This window comes from Melanaphis sacchari, unplaced genomic scaffold (genome assembly GCF_002803265.2).
Source record: "Melanaphis sacchari strain LSU unplaced genomic scaffold, SCAv2.0 Contig13_pilon_pilon, whole genome shotgun sequence".
NCBI classification, from domain to species: Eukaryota; Metazoa; Arthropoda; class Insecta; order Hemiptera; family Aphididae; genus Melanaphis; species Melanaphis sacchari.
The window spans coordinates 1546155-1563108 of NW_020270588.1; the positions used below are offsets into that span (position 1 = coordinate 1546155).

At 22.7% G+C, this 16954-nt stretch overlaps 1 protein-coding gene across 2 annotated transcripts; it reads left to right on the forward strand.

The window, feature by feature from the left end:
* Positions 1–2307: 2307 nt before the first annotated feature.
* Positions 2308–15031, forward strand: LOC112591599 (venom dipeptidyl peptidase 4-like). 2 transcript variants are annotated; one of them, XM_025335457.1, is made up of 16 exons: positions 2308–2413; positions 3306–3510; positions 4455–4549; positions 4627–4701; positions 5886–5938; positions 7072–7277; positions 7837–8006; positions 8081–8178; positions 8352–8484; positions 8557–8774; positions 9446–9653; positions 10308–10495; positions 13244–13438; positions 13963–14123; positions 14655–14860; positions 14926–15031. In XM_025335457.1, the coding sequence occupies exons 1-16, from the start codon at positions 2411–2413 to the stop codon at positions 15013–15015; spliced, it is 2304 nt and encodes a 767-aa protein (XP_025191242.1). In that variant the 5' UTR covers positions 2308–2410; the 3' UTR covers positions 15016–15031. The 2 variants fall into 2 exon arrangements, with proteins under 2 accessions (XP_025191242.1, XP_025191243.1); XM_025335458.1 differs by lacking the exons at positions 2308–2413; positions 3306–3510; positions 4455–4549 and having other exon boundaries at positions 4632–4701; positions 5830–5938.
* The last annotated feature ends 1923 nt before the right edge of the window (positions 15032–16954 follow it).

Consider the following 16954-nt stretch of genomic DNA (forward strand, 5'->3'; position numbering starts at 1 on the left):
ATCCTATTTAGATCTTTTCAAAATATCAAAACGTTTAAGACACAGAAAGTTAAAACTTTTCTTATTTATGTAATACAACTATAGAAGTCAAGAATAAAGGCGTGGAACAAATATTATTCAAAGATATTTGATTTATTAATATAAACAATAACATTAACTTATTAAATAAATTTATATTTTACAATATTACAACAATAAAGAATTTTGATAAAAGTAATTACTAAATTATATTTTTTCTTTGTATTTTAGACTGTTTGAGTACCTATGTTATTTCAATAATTTAAGCTGTCTGATTTAGTCTGTGTTGGGCTTTAAAATCATAAATCAATTTAGATATAATGATATTATTTAATTAGGTAATAATGGTTATAATTAAAAATACATTATATTTTGTTATTGTAAGTCAATACAAGTGCAGTAGCAAGTTACGTTTAACTTTTTGGAGGTATTATTTAGATAAAAATCAATTAATACAATTTGAACCCAATTAAAAAAAAAGTATCTATTACGTTTTACTGATTTTATCAAAATTGAAGGATTCATAAAAATATATTGTCGAAAGTGTGAGGGATGTAAAATAAATGTGTCACTATTTGTAAGTTGTTTTTCTCATTATTATTTAATAAACCTTATAAAAATATATTTAAGTATAATGTATGTATGTACACACTATTTATAAAGATCATTTTTAATTTATTTTTTTTTTTTAATTGAAACTATTTTTGTTATCTATTTAATTTAATGTTAACTCAGAAACTTGAACTAATTAAAATTCTTAAAGCTAAAATTAAAAAAAAAATGATAAATATTATTCTACAGGATTAATAATGGGTATAATTTTCCATTGATATGAATCATACTATACACATTTTTCTCATTATATCTCATATCTATAATTTATTTAGCTAAAATGCATTATAAAATAAAATTTAAAATTTAAAACCACCCAAGTAATCTTATTAAGGACTTGCATCTATAAAGTATTCCAACTAAAAGACTAAAAATGCGGCGTAGTCGTGACCTGTATACTTAATAGTACACTAGTAGGTACCCATTTTAAAATATTTTTAAATTACAATATAGTATGTAAATACTAAATAGCTATTATACTTATGGCATGGTTCCTATGACGAAAGGATTATTCACTCGGTGATTCTTTTTTTTTTCTTTATATTGTCACATTCCCTTATTGTTCTTTGTGTGAATAGAAAAAACAAAAAGGGAAAAGTAGATAACCTCTTTGCGGTACAGTAAAATATACAATGCCATGTATTATTGTTATTAATTTTTGAGTTAATACCGGCTGACTTATCATAGAACGACCTGAATAGGTTCGTAGTATAAATAGTCAAAAGTATAAAATTAATCCTAATGTTTTGAAAATGTCATTGTGTACATAAACATGTAAAATGCGTAAAATTATTAGAAAATTGTAATATATAATAAAGATATGTATACATTTGGTGAAAATTTTAAGTATCTACGGTTATTCATTTTTAAATTAAAAATTGTTTCTGTGTAAAGATATCAGTATTCCTCAAATATTCCTTTGTTTTTCTCAATTATTAAGAAAAGTAAGTACTAGGAAATATATATTTTTTTTAATCTTGCAAAGTACTAACTATAATAATTTTTCTAGTATCAGAAAAAGTATTGATGTCGAAGATTAAAGTATTTTTACTGACAGATACACTAATTATTAATTTAAATCAATACTTTATCACTCCATTAAAAATCTAAGATAATTTAAATACTTATAAGATATCTTAAATTGGTTAATAAAGTCATTTATTACTATTTTTTTAAATATATGTATTTTATTAGAAAAATTCTAAAATAACATACTTAGGTAATATTAAAAAATATTAAAATATGCAAAAAAATGCAAAATTAAATTTTTCACATCAACTCATTATGCTAAGATTCAAATGTATATCTTAATTTCTTACTTATAAACTAGTAAAGAAAAATATACAAATGCATATAATTTTGGTTCTAATCATTACGACCTATTTAAATAATTGTTATTAATACTTTTAAATCTGTTTATAACTTTTTAGAAAAAAAAAACCACATCAAAAAGAAACCAAATAAAATAATATTTAGTTTCATCAATCAATCATAAAAAATCTAATGATAATGATTATACTATACAAAGTACAATAGGAAAAAAATTGAAATGAAACTATCATTTAACTATTTATTAAATGCATAATGCTAAAACATCTGTTTCAATACCATATGTTTTCATAGATACGTATGGTAGATTGTCATTTAGTGAATACTAAGCAGTCATATTAACCAGATTAATGCAAGTGAACGTATGTAATACGCGCCTATACGTATTTTTATATTTAAGCATTATATTGTTTCTTTGCTATACAAAAATTGTCACACATAATATTTGATAATGGTAAGTGATATTGATTTTGGATTTAATATTGAGTTTTTAACTATATATATTTTTCAATTTTACGATTGTTTTATGATTAAAAATTAATTTAAACATAAAACCGAATATAACATTAACTAATACATAAGTATTGATGACATATAAACTAATGAGTTTAGAGAAAACTGAAAAATATGAAATTAATAATTCAGATAATTATAATATATTTTAAAATAGGATTTTATTTAGAAAATATTTGTTTTTAATACTTTAATAATAGGTATTTCAGCCCATTCAATATAATTTATAGAGTGTAACATTTTTAATGTGATAATATTTTAAACTTCACATACGAATAAAATGATGTTTACTTAATAGTTAATAGTAACTTAAAAATATTAATTATTTGATTGCCATGTCAAAGAAAACATTTTCAATATTCATCTTTTTCAATGATAATATGGTATAAATATTATTATTGAACTATTTTCTCATAATATTTAGATTTAATAAAAAAAATCACAAATTTAATAATTAAAATATTATCTAGTTATATATTATAAACACTTTATAGTTAATATTACTGAAAAGTTATTTTTAAAAGTATAGCGATACTTGTCAGATGGTTTTATATATCAATATAATTTTATACATATACATTTATCAGTTATGTGATCAAATTTTTTAAATGAGAGTTAAATAATTTATTGCTGTATCATTATTGCTGTATTAGTGCAAATTAAAATGGTGAGGAATGTTTTAGGAAAATTTGGAAAGTGATTAATGAAAAAAATTAGTTTCTTTATTTAAAATCTTTTGAACTACTCTTCAGTTCTAAACTAGAAAATTTGAATTACAATCAATAATTTATTTATGTTTGATATTTTATTTTAAATTGCATTATTATTTTTAGGAATATTTTTTACGGACAATGAGAAGTGGATTTATTACAGTGTGGTTGTCATTTTGTTTTATTGTATCATTAATAACTATCATAGTTTACTACACCATCGATGAGCCTGAATATTTTGAACACCAAATTATAAAATCAAGACCACTTAAATTTGAAACTTTATTAAACAATAATCTACTTGATTTCAAAGCAAATTGGGTTTCAGGTATTTTGTAATTCTTATGTCATCATTAATATAATTTATCCAGTCATGACGAATTTTTATTATGTATTTATGAAATTTAAAATTTTGTTATCTATATATAAGAAGTTTTTGGATATTTAATATTATGTACAAAATATTTTTGTACAATTATCAAGTAAAATTATTTCAATATTTGTCTTTTTTTCTAAATATAACTAATGGCTTTCTACAAAAAAGTGTAAACATAACAGGCTTAATTATCAAATATAAAAAGACTAATTTTATTTAACTAAATTATTTGAAATTTTCAAATACTTATACAAAAAACAGTATTTTGGGAGCAACGTATGTTTAAAAACTATTCTTTATATGAGTTTATGTTTTATAATATATATCCAGTTTAAATAAATACACATACATAATAGTAAGTAGTATACTATATTTGAATATTTTGTAAATATTAAATAATATATCCAACACAAAATTAATTTAAGTTAAGTTAAAAAAAAAATAATAAACGTAATGCACATAAAATACTAATACATTTTTAGTAAGAAATACCTGTTGAAATACCATTCATGGTAATTGTTAAACAAACCAAAACTAAACATTTCTAAAACATTTTTTATCTCTTTTTATTACGTTCAGAAAGCTTACAACCAATCAATTAGTGGATCATCTAACTTTTTTCACTATTAACTTATTGAAAACAATTAACGAATTCGTATATTTCAAATTTTAATTTCAACGTACAAAACTGTCTGACTTATAATATGTGATTTCCGTCCCTATCTTAGGTATTTTTCTATGTGCATTTTCTGTATTTATTTATTTTTTGTTCATATTTTAAAACAAAACATTATGTTCACAAAAAATTAAATTAAATTGTTCAGTATAGAATACCCTCTTTTATTTATTTCAATTTTAATTTTTTTTTTTTTTTTTTTTATGTACTACCTAATTAGATGATAATTTATTGACACAAGATGACAATGGAAATATTATTTTATTGAACGTAAATAAATCTATTAATTCTATCTTAGCATTTAACTCAATGCAGGTAAATATATTCAACTTATAACTAAATGATTTCATAGATGTTAAATAGCATATTTATTGAAGTTTTTAAATTTTTAGCATATGAAATACTGTCATAAATATGAGCTTTCAGCTGACAAGAAATATTTATTAATAGCTTATAACCTTAATAAGGTAAATTTTTTTTATCATATTATAAGCATATATTTTATTCCAAACTATAGTAATGCTATAAGTCTAAACATTTTTCAATAGAAAACATTTTAAAGGCAGTATGATTGATCTAACATTTAAGGATATTAACTCTATTAATTAAATTTTAATTAATATGTACCTACAAAGGATTTGAAAGTCTCTGAAGGTATTACAATAGATATACAGGGTAATTTAATGAACCCGTGCTCATTATCACTGAAATTCTTTATGTTTATGAAAATATTTTAACATAGTTTAAAGTCATTACTCATTACAAAATAATTTGATAATAATATATATATTTTATTAATGATTATATTTGAAGTTTTTACTTTTTTGAATTACAAGATGAATTTTTAATGAAAAAGGATAATATTGTTCTGAGAATTTTAAAATATTTCTAATTATTCTAAATTATAAAATCGAATTTTAAACCATTAGTTTTTGTCTCTATCTTATGTTTATGTGAGTGACTTTAGCGGAGTATTCTAGTGTCACTCAATTCTGCTCTTTACAAATTTAAATACCAGTAAAGTAACTATAACTGATTGATCAATAGATCAAAATACGATTTTATACAATAATTTGATCTTAGTTTTTCATGCTTGTTTATTTATTTATTTTTTTTTTTTGTGTTTGTGAATTGTGGACATCTTTAAAAACAATTATTATTTCAATTATTAAATACTTGATTTTATTAAATTGAAAAGTCAAGTATTAATACTAATAATAACTTTATAAATTGTTTTAAATAATAAAACAATACGAGTTCCCAACGTTTCATACATATATATTGGTCCTTTTTTTAAATTGAGAGTGGTTATAATATAAGTTTTCTGGTAGTTTAGAAAAAAAAAATGAGAGGTATAATGAAAAAAATGGTGAAGAAACAGCTATGCAAGCATCCGTTTAAAACAAAACCTTGAGAAATTTGACTAAACAAACTCAACCTAATAATTTTTAGAATGAAATAATTTTTTATTATTCTAAAATGTAAATAAATTATTTTAGTGGTTCATTTTATTCTGGCATCTGACTATTTTTAGTAAATTATTTTCTGATTTTTTGTATTTTTGTTTAAACGTACTGAATAAATAATATTTCTAGTTTCATAGATACACTCTTCAAGTTTTATCTGAAATGTTTTTTTTTTCATGATGAAGACTTATAGTTATTTATCGACATCAATCTATGACGTTATCAACATTAAAACTGGGTAAGTCAAAGTTATTTAACTAATTTATGCACTTACGAAGCTAATTTATAAATTTTTGAATTACTTTGATAAATACACATATTTTAATAATAATATATTAATACATGTATTAAACAACATAATTGTAAAATGTCTTAGTGTTAAAGAATAATATTATTAATCTATTAAAACATAGTACTCCTATACATAACTGAATAAGTCAAAATATATATTAAGTGTAGTATAATTTATATTCATATATTAGGTATATAATATATAACTTTTATACAAATATTATGATGTATAATTATAATATTTATACTGTTCAGTACTTAAAACAAATTATAAATTTTCGTTTGATATTTTAAAAACTACTTCAATCTTCAATTATATTATATTTAATACTCAACCATTATATTAATATAATAAAGTGTTCTTCTAGAATTTTACTCAGTCTTTAAATTTTAATTGCGTAGATACCTAATGGTTATATTAATATTTATAACAATTATAACTGTTATATTGAATACACAGCCTTACATTCTAATTGTAACTTTTTGTGTTCAGACATTTTTGAAAAATTAGAAAACTTCAAATTATACTTAAACTTTAGGTTAGAGATTGTTGGCAATTAATATTAATATAACCTATAAAAAACTACGTTGATACAGTGTTTAGTAGATATAAATAAATAAAAAGCACAGCATAATATTTTAGTAAATATATATAGATTAGCATTAAGGAGGAGACATTGTTGCATTTGCAATACATCATATATTTTACTTCGTAACAATTGTTAATTAAGTAAAACATGAATAAAAGAGAACAATTAGGAAACAATTTTATTTTTAGTTTGCGATTTAATTATTCCAAAAAAATTGTATATATTATTATAGTCATTTGGAATAAGAATTATTATGACAAATTTTTATGTGAAAGATGATAACTGTTAAAATAAATTTTTGGGTCTGGATAAAATCACTAAAAATTAACTGATAGTGCAAAAAGCTGAGTTCATTAAACTTTTTTAGTATAGTAGGGAATCAATGCGTAATATACAAACTACAATAACAAAATATGCACTATAACATAGTTGTATGTTTAACTACCTATAAATTGTTCAATAATTGTATCTATTATTTTTTTTTTGTCAGAAAACAAGTAACACTTAGAGACACAAGACATAATCCAAGGGAAATAATGGTCGCCAAATGGTCTCCTAATGATTCAAGTCTTGTCATTGTTGATCACTACAATATATATTATATTCCCACAGCTGCAAAACCAAACCATGTTAAACAAATAACTTTCCTTGGATCTGAAGATTTGTATTACGGTATTCCTGATTGGGTGTACACAGGAAAGTATATTTATTTATAATTAGTGATGTCTGGATTTAAATATTTCACGTATGAAGATAATACTTTATGTTTGTGGAAAATCTCATAAATCGTCATATCGTTACTTAAACTAATACAAACATTTATAATTTTTTTAATCGATATGTACCTATCTCATATTTGACACGCGTGAATTTTATAACATTAATTATGTTTTTTTTTAATTATCAAATGATCTAAAAGAATATATGTTAAGTTAAAATCAGTTGGATTCTATCAGATTTCACTATTTTAAAGATATAATAATATGGGTAATTAGTTAGTTACTATTGTCTATTTGTAAGAGAAAAAAATCAATATTCAATTTACCCTAACTGTCACTGATAAAATGTTATAACCAATAAACGTTTGGCATATTAATTATAATAATACTAAATAATAATGAATTATATAAATTAAAAATATGCATATAAATTATCAGAATAATTATTCACAAAAGATTTTTGAAAATTAATTTTAACTTTTATATCACCCTTTTGATGATATGAACGTATAGTAATTATTTATATAACGTTTTAGAAGAAATATTTGAATCAAATTCTGCAATGTGGTTTTCTAATCGGGGAAAAAATCTAGCCTACGCAACATTTAACGAAAAATTGGTACCATTAGTATATTTACCAACATATGGCATACCAGATACTATGTACGACCAATACAGCAGAATGTATAGTTATCATTATCCAAAAGTATTTTATCAAAATAGTATACGCTCAAACTTAATGTAATTTATTTAAATAATCAAATGTTCAATATTATATAGGTTGGTGACCCCAATCCAATCGTCGAATTATTTGTACAAGTTCTAAATATAACAAATGAACCCATACCTATACCAATAAAACCAGTAAAACAGTACACGTAAGTATCAGCAACATATCAGTATTCAAAATTATGTAGTATGTACGTATAATATATATTTTTTTTATAGCTATAGACTATATTGTACTTAAAGTACAATAGGTATATTATACAGACATTAAGACTTAGATATACCTAGTAATTAAAAAATTAAAAACAAGTATATTTTTCAGTAATGAGACAATATTATATACAGTTGTATGGTCAGATGATGAACATTTGTTTGCTATGTGGATGAACAGAATTCAAAATGAATCTCATCTTGTACATTACCATATTTCTAATAATACGGCCGAGGTTAAGGAAGTGAGTAAAATATAGTGATATGAAATAATGTAATGAGTATAACATAATAAATTACAAATTTGTGTTTGACAGATGATGGAATTTCAACAAGAAAACGGTTGGCTCAATTTTCGACAGTCAATTATTATTAACCCCGTTAACCTGATTGCATTAATATACCCAATAGAACAAGACGACGGTGATATGTACAAACACGTTTGTGTGATCTCAAATGGCAAAATAATGCCAATAACCACTGGTAAATTTGAAGTCGATAAACTCATAAAATGGGACTTCGAATTAAATTATATGTAAGTCCTAGTCAAATATACGTAATATGGTATACGTATACCGTATGATAGGATTGAATTGTATAAATTATACATACGACTATTTATTAGATGGGTCAAGTTTTAGGGACTGTTATTATTTGAATTACAATTAGGTAAAATAAAAAAAAAAAATCGGCTGTATCTTAAATATCTGAGTTTCTTAGTAAATGTTTATGCTTAAAGAAACTAATAAGAAAATTAGAAATATTTCATATTCTAAGTACCTAGTAATTAGATAGATGCATTTTTCAATCAAAAGATAAAATTACATTAAACTTTTGAAACATTTATTTTACTAGTAAAATAATAAAAGAAAAAACTAGAAAGAAAATTTTATTATAATAAATCAATAAATTCCTGGCCTTGTTCTGAATATAAAATATTAACATAATATAATTTATATTTTTTCCTTCAATGCATAAAATTAATAGAATAAAGATAAAAGATCATTTTTCGTTATAATACGCCATCATAATGTTTTATGACACATAATACAACCATTAAAATTTGAAGTCAATGGTAATTATTCAAATTATATATTAAATAAGTGATGTAATCATTATTTTTACTTAGGTATTATTAATATTTATTTTCAAGTATTTTTTGACAGACTGACGTTTGTTATATTATGTGTAATAATAATTTTCCAGATATTATTTAGCCAATATAGAGTATAGTCCTGAAGTACAACACGTGTACAAAGTACATATAGATTTGGAACAAACGTCGAGCAAACCAGAGTGTTTAACATGTAACACGAGATGTACTTTCAATAACGCAGTGTTTAGTGAAAAAAATACTTATTACGCACACATATGTACAGGGCCAGACATACCTTACGTGAATATAGTGAAAACTGTAAGCACTTGTCTCAAATTATCGGTGGTTTCCTATATTTTACTATATTTTAAATATCGTTATATATATATATATATATATATATATATATATATTATGTAGATTGTAAACTAAAAAATTGTTTTTTTTTTTGCAATATTAGTTAAATGTTATAACCTAGTTCACTCTCGTTTACCATAACAATTTACTTTCAAGTATACATTATGCTGATTAATATAAATATTAAATATACGAAATATATTTAAAGTATAACAAATTTATCTTGGATATAAAATAAAATAATATTTTTATCGATTATCATTAAACCGTGTTATCGAAGTATATCTTAAAGTTAGAAGACTAAAATGTATTAATTTTAATCGAAAAGTGATTTTATTTGATTTAGTTTGAGTATGTAAGTAATATGAAAAAAAATTGTAAACGAAAAATGTTATAAATTATCATTAAAAACCATTATTTTATTAAAAAAGTAAAAATATTATTAAAAATTAATAGCTATAAAACATGTAACTGTGAGTGCTTAAAATAATGAAAATAAATCAAAAAATAGAAAATCAAGTATTATCTTATATTTTATTTAAATAACTAAAATTTAGTCAATATTTTTTATCATTAATATTTATTTATCAATATATAAATATGTTTTTTTTCAAGAATGGAGATAGTATTTCTGTTTGGGAAACAAATAAAAAACTGGCTACAGAATTAAAAAATGTTGCTTTACCTCGCGTGACATTTTTAAACGTCCCACTTATGGATGATTTTGAAGCTCGTGTAAAATTGTTAATTCCACTGACAGTTAATATTTCATCGGATAATAAATATCCTTTATTAATTTACACGTAAGTAGATATTATCGTATTATATTATTATCAGTAAATGAATATTAATATTTTAATACCATTTTTACCATTTTATAAAGAAAACCAGTAATTTCAAATTTTGTATAAAAGTTATTAAAACTTTCATTCAAGTGTAAACGTTGGCACTCTGATATAGTAGTTAAAATTTAATTTAAATATTTAATTATTTTGGGGGTAGAATATTACACATGTATCTTTTGATAGAACGTTTAAATTGATAAAATTTTATTGAGAAATGTAAGAACAAATATTATTTCAAAAGTTGTTTAAAACTAAATAGGTATTATAGATCTCTAATCTAACTTTTGATTTTTTTCTATTTTTTCTTTTTTCTTTTTATAATATCATATGATATGGTTATTGACTGTAGATGTGTGTTTTTCCTAGAAGCACTCAAAGATTAATTTTAGGTACGTTTGTTAATTGTATTTGGCATAAAATATAATAACATTATACAGCCACACCAGTACCTACTAAGTACTTACGCAGTACTTCAATGTGTTTAAATTTCATACTCAGTGTTTAGTTTCAAGAATAAATAAAAAAAGTTCTTGTTTTTAATTTAATAATACATCTCATGGGTATGTTTAAGGGTTCAAAATTAGAGCAAGCCTACCTACTGAACACGTCTCTGCCATAATCATGTGTTCAAAAGTTTACGTCTTCAAAAAATCGTGTCTTTGAAAATTTATGTACTTGAAAAATTATCTGTTCGAAAGGTTATTAATTAGATTTAAAAACGAAACTGGTAATCTAATTGGACCTTGAATGTGGTCCTTTATATAACTTAGAAAACTGTTTTTCATTTACATATTATATAGGTATATAATTAGGATATTGTTTGATTAGATTTATTGACAAGTTCAAAGATATGTCAAATACTTCATAAATACAAATTTTGATAATGAAAATGATTTTATCTAAAATACGTTATGATAGTAGTAAGCACAGTATAAAGAAACTTAAAGTAATAATATAGAAATTATTTTATCTAAAACGGCCGTGTAACTGAATTAAAATCAAACTGGACGGATATTAAAAAAAAATAAAAATTAACATCAATGTATAAAATACTCAGATTAAATATATTCAATAATGAATTTACAATGACGATAAGTTAAAATTTAAAAAAAGGTAGATATTGCATATTATAATATAAACATTTATTTGATACATTTTAGTTTTCATAATACCAGTAATGATAATAAAATTTAATATTTGATTTTCATTAATAGGTGGACTTGTTTTATTATTTTTTTTTTAAACATATACATTTTATAATAATTGTTATTTATAAGAGCACATAGGCAATAAGCACAACTGAAAAAAATAGTTATCCAAGTTAATAACTTTTTAAACAAGGATTGAAAAATCATCATTGTAATATTTTTGTATATTTTAACATACGTATAACTTGTTTTAAAAATTAAAATATAAGAAATATATATGTAGCCCAAATTTTATAACAGTTCAAATTACTCTAATATTTTAAACATCAGTTTAAAAATGGATTATTTTAAAAATAAAATTTACCATGATCTACTTTAATTAGACGGTGACGATAAATGAAGGTACAACGTCCTCTTAAAAAGTTACGAGTTAACAATTTTAACCATAAATTATGTATATTATATTATCATTATTGAATAGTGCATCTGAACCATTTAGTTTATTAGGTGTTTAATTTAATAGATAACTTCTGAATAAATTTGTACTTTAGTCTTTAATTTAAGAGGTTTTGGACTAAATTAAGTTCACAGTATATATTAATTATTCTCTGTTTGTAATCATGGGTTCAGTGTATCTAATTTTAGATCATCTACTTGTAATGCATATTCCATCTACGCTCGGTGCCACTAGGTTTTATACTTCCATCTTGTATTGTAGCAGATAAACCGTCTATTTAGTAATATTCAGCATGAATACACGTAAGTCGTTTCGTATTCGCCCCGTTATCACCCCGTGCGTTCGTTAATTTATGATGGTCAATATTATCGTTGGTCTTATAATTAATAATATCTTCGAACAACAAATGTCAGATATGAAATGTTGGCTATGTTCCGCCAAATTGACCCAATTGTATTAAACATAACTTTTAAAGTTAATTTATGTCTTCTCATCGTGATGATAAAAAACCGAAAACTTTTGCTTCACAAAATATTATGTACGTCTTTCTCGCTAATAATGATATTAATGATAATGTATTTATCATACCTTCGACCAACTCTTCTCATAATCTCACAAACCCGGCTCTTCCGGTTCAGAATGTGAATCTTCCGGCTCCTTACTCTGCATTAAAAATATTTTAAATGACTTCGATTTCAATAACGTTCTTACCGATTTTACAGCCCTAAACGGTTATATTTACAAGTTAATGCTTTCTTACCCCATTGTACAATCCTCAGGTCGTATCAACTTCAATTAAATTGTTAATCATCCAAATAAAACTGATGCCAATTTTCATAGTTTCCCCCCAAATAAAATCGTTATTGTAAATTTACACTTTTCTACCGTAAGTACCGACTTCTCTTCTGAGTTGATTGAATTAGGGTATAACGTCAAGCATATTTTCAATACCAGGTGGCCTTCATTACTTTTTGTGAAAAATAAAAATAAAAATAATACCATCTACTCGTATTACAGGTGTATCATTTTTAATTATATTTAAAATCATCAATCAGATTGAAAATTAAAAATAATTATTTACAATATTCATTTTTGTTATAGCTATGGTGGTCCCACATTAAATATAGCATTGGATGAGTTCAACATAGATTTGAATATGTATTTAAGTATAAACCATGAGATTGTTGTGGCTTTAGTCGATGCTCGTGGCACAGAACGAAGAGGTAGCAATACATTATTTTCAAATTATAAGAAATTGGGTACAGTTGAAATCTATGATCAAATTACTATCGCAAAGTAAGTAAAATATTACAGAACTCTTAAATTTTAAAATTATAAATGGTTATATCTATGTTTAATGTATATAACAGAATAGATATAATATAACCTAACGGTTAATGTATAATAAATGTTTATATTTTATGATAGTCATATGCATATCATATTCATCATTATGTGATCAATGATTTAATATGATTACTACTTATTGGACAATCCATTTAAATTAAAATATTTAATTGATCAACATTTTTATTGAAATTGATTCCTAGATTACAATCAACACGTAAAAATGACCCTAAATTAATAAATTAAGGTCTTGATGAAATATATACATCAAGATTAACAATTTGTATACATATACAATATACTTTATAACCCTAATTAATTTTGTCCGACGCGTTAATTAGTCATGTAATAGTTTCAATAACTTGATTGATTCGATATCTTAAAAATGATTATTAAAATGTTGATTATCGACTATAAATGTATTATATTACATTGATATTAACTTATTGCTAATTAATAAATATACTTTACAGATTTCTACAAAACAATTTATCGTATATTGACAAAAATAGAATTGGTATTTGGGGATGGAGTTTTGGTGGCTATATTGCCGGTATGGTTTTAGCTAAAGATGTCGAGGAGATATTTAAATGCGCTTTGTCTGTTGCACCTGTCACGGACTGGATATATTATGGTTTTGTATAATTTTGTTTTATCTTTTTTTAGTATTATGAACTTTTTAATTATTTATCATTGAATATTATTTAAGACTACTCGTATACCTCAGCAATAAACAGTAAAATATATAGTTATAGGAATATTTGATAAAAACATTTACGCATTGTATAAAAGGTTATCGAAAATTTATTTTTTATAAAATTACCACACATTAACTATTAGGTAGGAGACAAAAAAAAATATATATATTTATAGCTAAATCAGTCATAGTTAATGAGTAATAGATGGTGAGTGATAATTCATTAAATCAAATTTACAGCGTTTGCCACGTAATGTAGATAATGAGAGTGCGTTAACTAGTGCGCATTATAAAGTAAAATTAAAATTAAAAAGATTTACCTATCTATAAATGATAATATATACATAATAGGTGACGAAACTATGAAGATAACTTAATATCTTTAAATGTTAAGCACAGAGTAGACGATTAGTTCCTTATTTAATGGTAAACTAATGTTATTTAATATTAATTTAAAATAATATTTAGACTCAATGTTCACCGAACGGCTTATGGATATGTATGAGAAAAATGTTGAAAGTTATCAAAACGCTAGTTTGATACAAAATTCAGATGGTTTAAGTAACAAAAAATACATGATTATTCATGGATTAACTGACAATAATGTTCATTTTCAACACTCCGTAATGTTATCCAAAGAACTACAACACAAATCCATAACATTTCAACAGCAAGTATGTGTTTTAAATTTCCATTTTTTCGAACAAATTCTAACAGAATTCATAATTTAAAATTTTAGTTTTACCCAGACGAAGATCATACATTTGTAAACGTAAGAAATCATTTTTATCGTACAATTATTTTATTTATTTTAAGATCTTTATTGTAAAGTGTAATTTTATGTATACATATCCTTAAAAATTATCATATTATTAGAAAACAATATTATTCAACTATGTTCAATGTACATTTTTAATTGTATGAAGTATCAAGATTTTTTTAAATTGTTAATAAAATTATTATATTTTTAAATTCTTTTTTATTTAATTTTTAATTTTTAATGATGTTTAAGAATAATTTGCGAGTTCCTTTTTTGAATTTACAATTAGAGCTCAAATGATAAAAATATATTATTTTGTTTTTACGTTTTTAAGTATTTAATATCAAAAAATTCTATTGTTTAACGTTATTTTATTTCATTGTACTTGTATTTTTAAACGTTATTTTAATTATTATACCTTTTAAACTTAACGCTGAAAATAAAAATTGTAAACCCCATTGAAATTTACCATAAATATAAGAATTAGTTGATTTATAGAAATATACTATTAACTATATTTAATATTTAATAAAAAATATTAACTTTTATTTAAAAAATTAGCAACATTTTAACTGATCATGCTTAAAATATTTCAAAAAAATAGTAAAACTAAAATTTTCATTGGAATGGTGATTTATGTCATAAATATTGCGTAAAAAAGGACAAGAATTTTTTACTAACGTTTATTTTACTATTTTTAAATTATATTTATTGATATATTTTGTTAAATAGAATTTAAATTTTTTCATGTATTAATTATTTTGTTAATTTTTTTATATTTTTACGTTATAATAATGTTCTAAAATCCTCTTGAAGCATTGTTTATAATGCACTAAGACGATTCTCACCAAAAATATGTGGTGTAAAGATGAATAGATTTAAAATAGATTTTTTATAATCCTGGACTTTAAAATGATATTAATACTTTAAAGTGGTTCCTAATAATATAAAATAAAATAAAGTAAAGGATTGATTTGTGACTAGGGGCCCGGTTTTAATGCAAACAGTTATAGAATATGAACATATTTATACATCAACAATAAATATATTGTTTGTGAATAATTTTTTAATTCATATAAATACTTTGAAAATTATATCGAGTAATATAAAGGTGTATTTATTATGAAAAAATTTAAATGTCATTAAAAAGAATTGTAAATTTTTAACTGTATAACTGAGTCAAGTTAAAATTATTTTATTTAATATTTATGAAAAATTAAACTTGTATCCAATAGGTATTATAACTATCAATTAAATGTAGAACTTGTATTAAATTTTACTCAAATATACAATAAGATTACATTAGCTGTAGAGATAGATGTTTTATTCACTATAGAAATAGTATCTAATTATTAGAAATTTTTTATCATTTATAGTTATCAAAATTATTGAAATGTAGAAAAAATAAATAAATTATGTAAAAAATCGGGCCCTTATGACTTTAAATAAGTGGTTTGGTTAAAACATAAATGTATCTAACAAATGTAATAATAATTATATAGGTACTTGTCTTGTATTGCCAAATCATGGTATTTATAATGATGCTTTGTTCCAAATGATCCCATGCGGTTTTTCTCAAGTCCTCAAGGGTATTCACTTACTGTGAGTTTCCCCGGTTCTAGTAAGAGTATAAAATTATTAAAATAATGTATATTTAATATTTATACCATATTATATCAATAACATAATATTTCTGTAAATGCTAAATAATTGTGAAATTAGATTATATAGATTCATAGTAGTACTTAAAAAGTAAAAATAAATAATATTTTAAAATAAATAAGAAATGTTTTTGCATTCAGTAAAATTCATAATAACACAGGGTAGAACACTCGAACGACCGATTTTAAAAATAGTTTCCCAGTAATAATTAAGATACGAATTATCGCTAAATATTATTAATTCTAAAACATAAGTCTATAAAAGTTAACATAATATGTATTTTGCATTAACATTTAATATCTCAATTTGTGTATTTTTATTATATGAATAAAAAAAAGAACTTTTT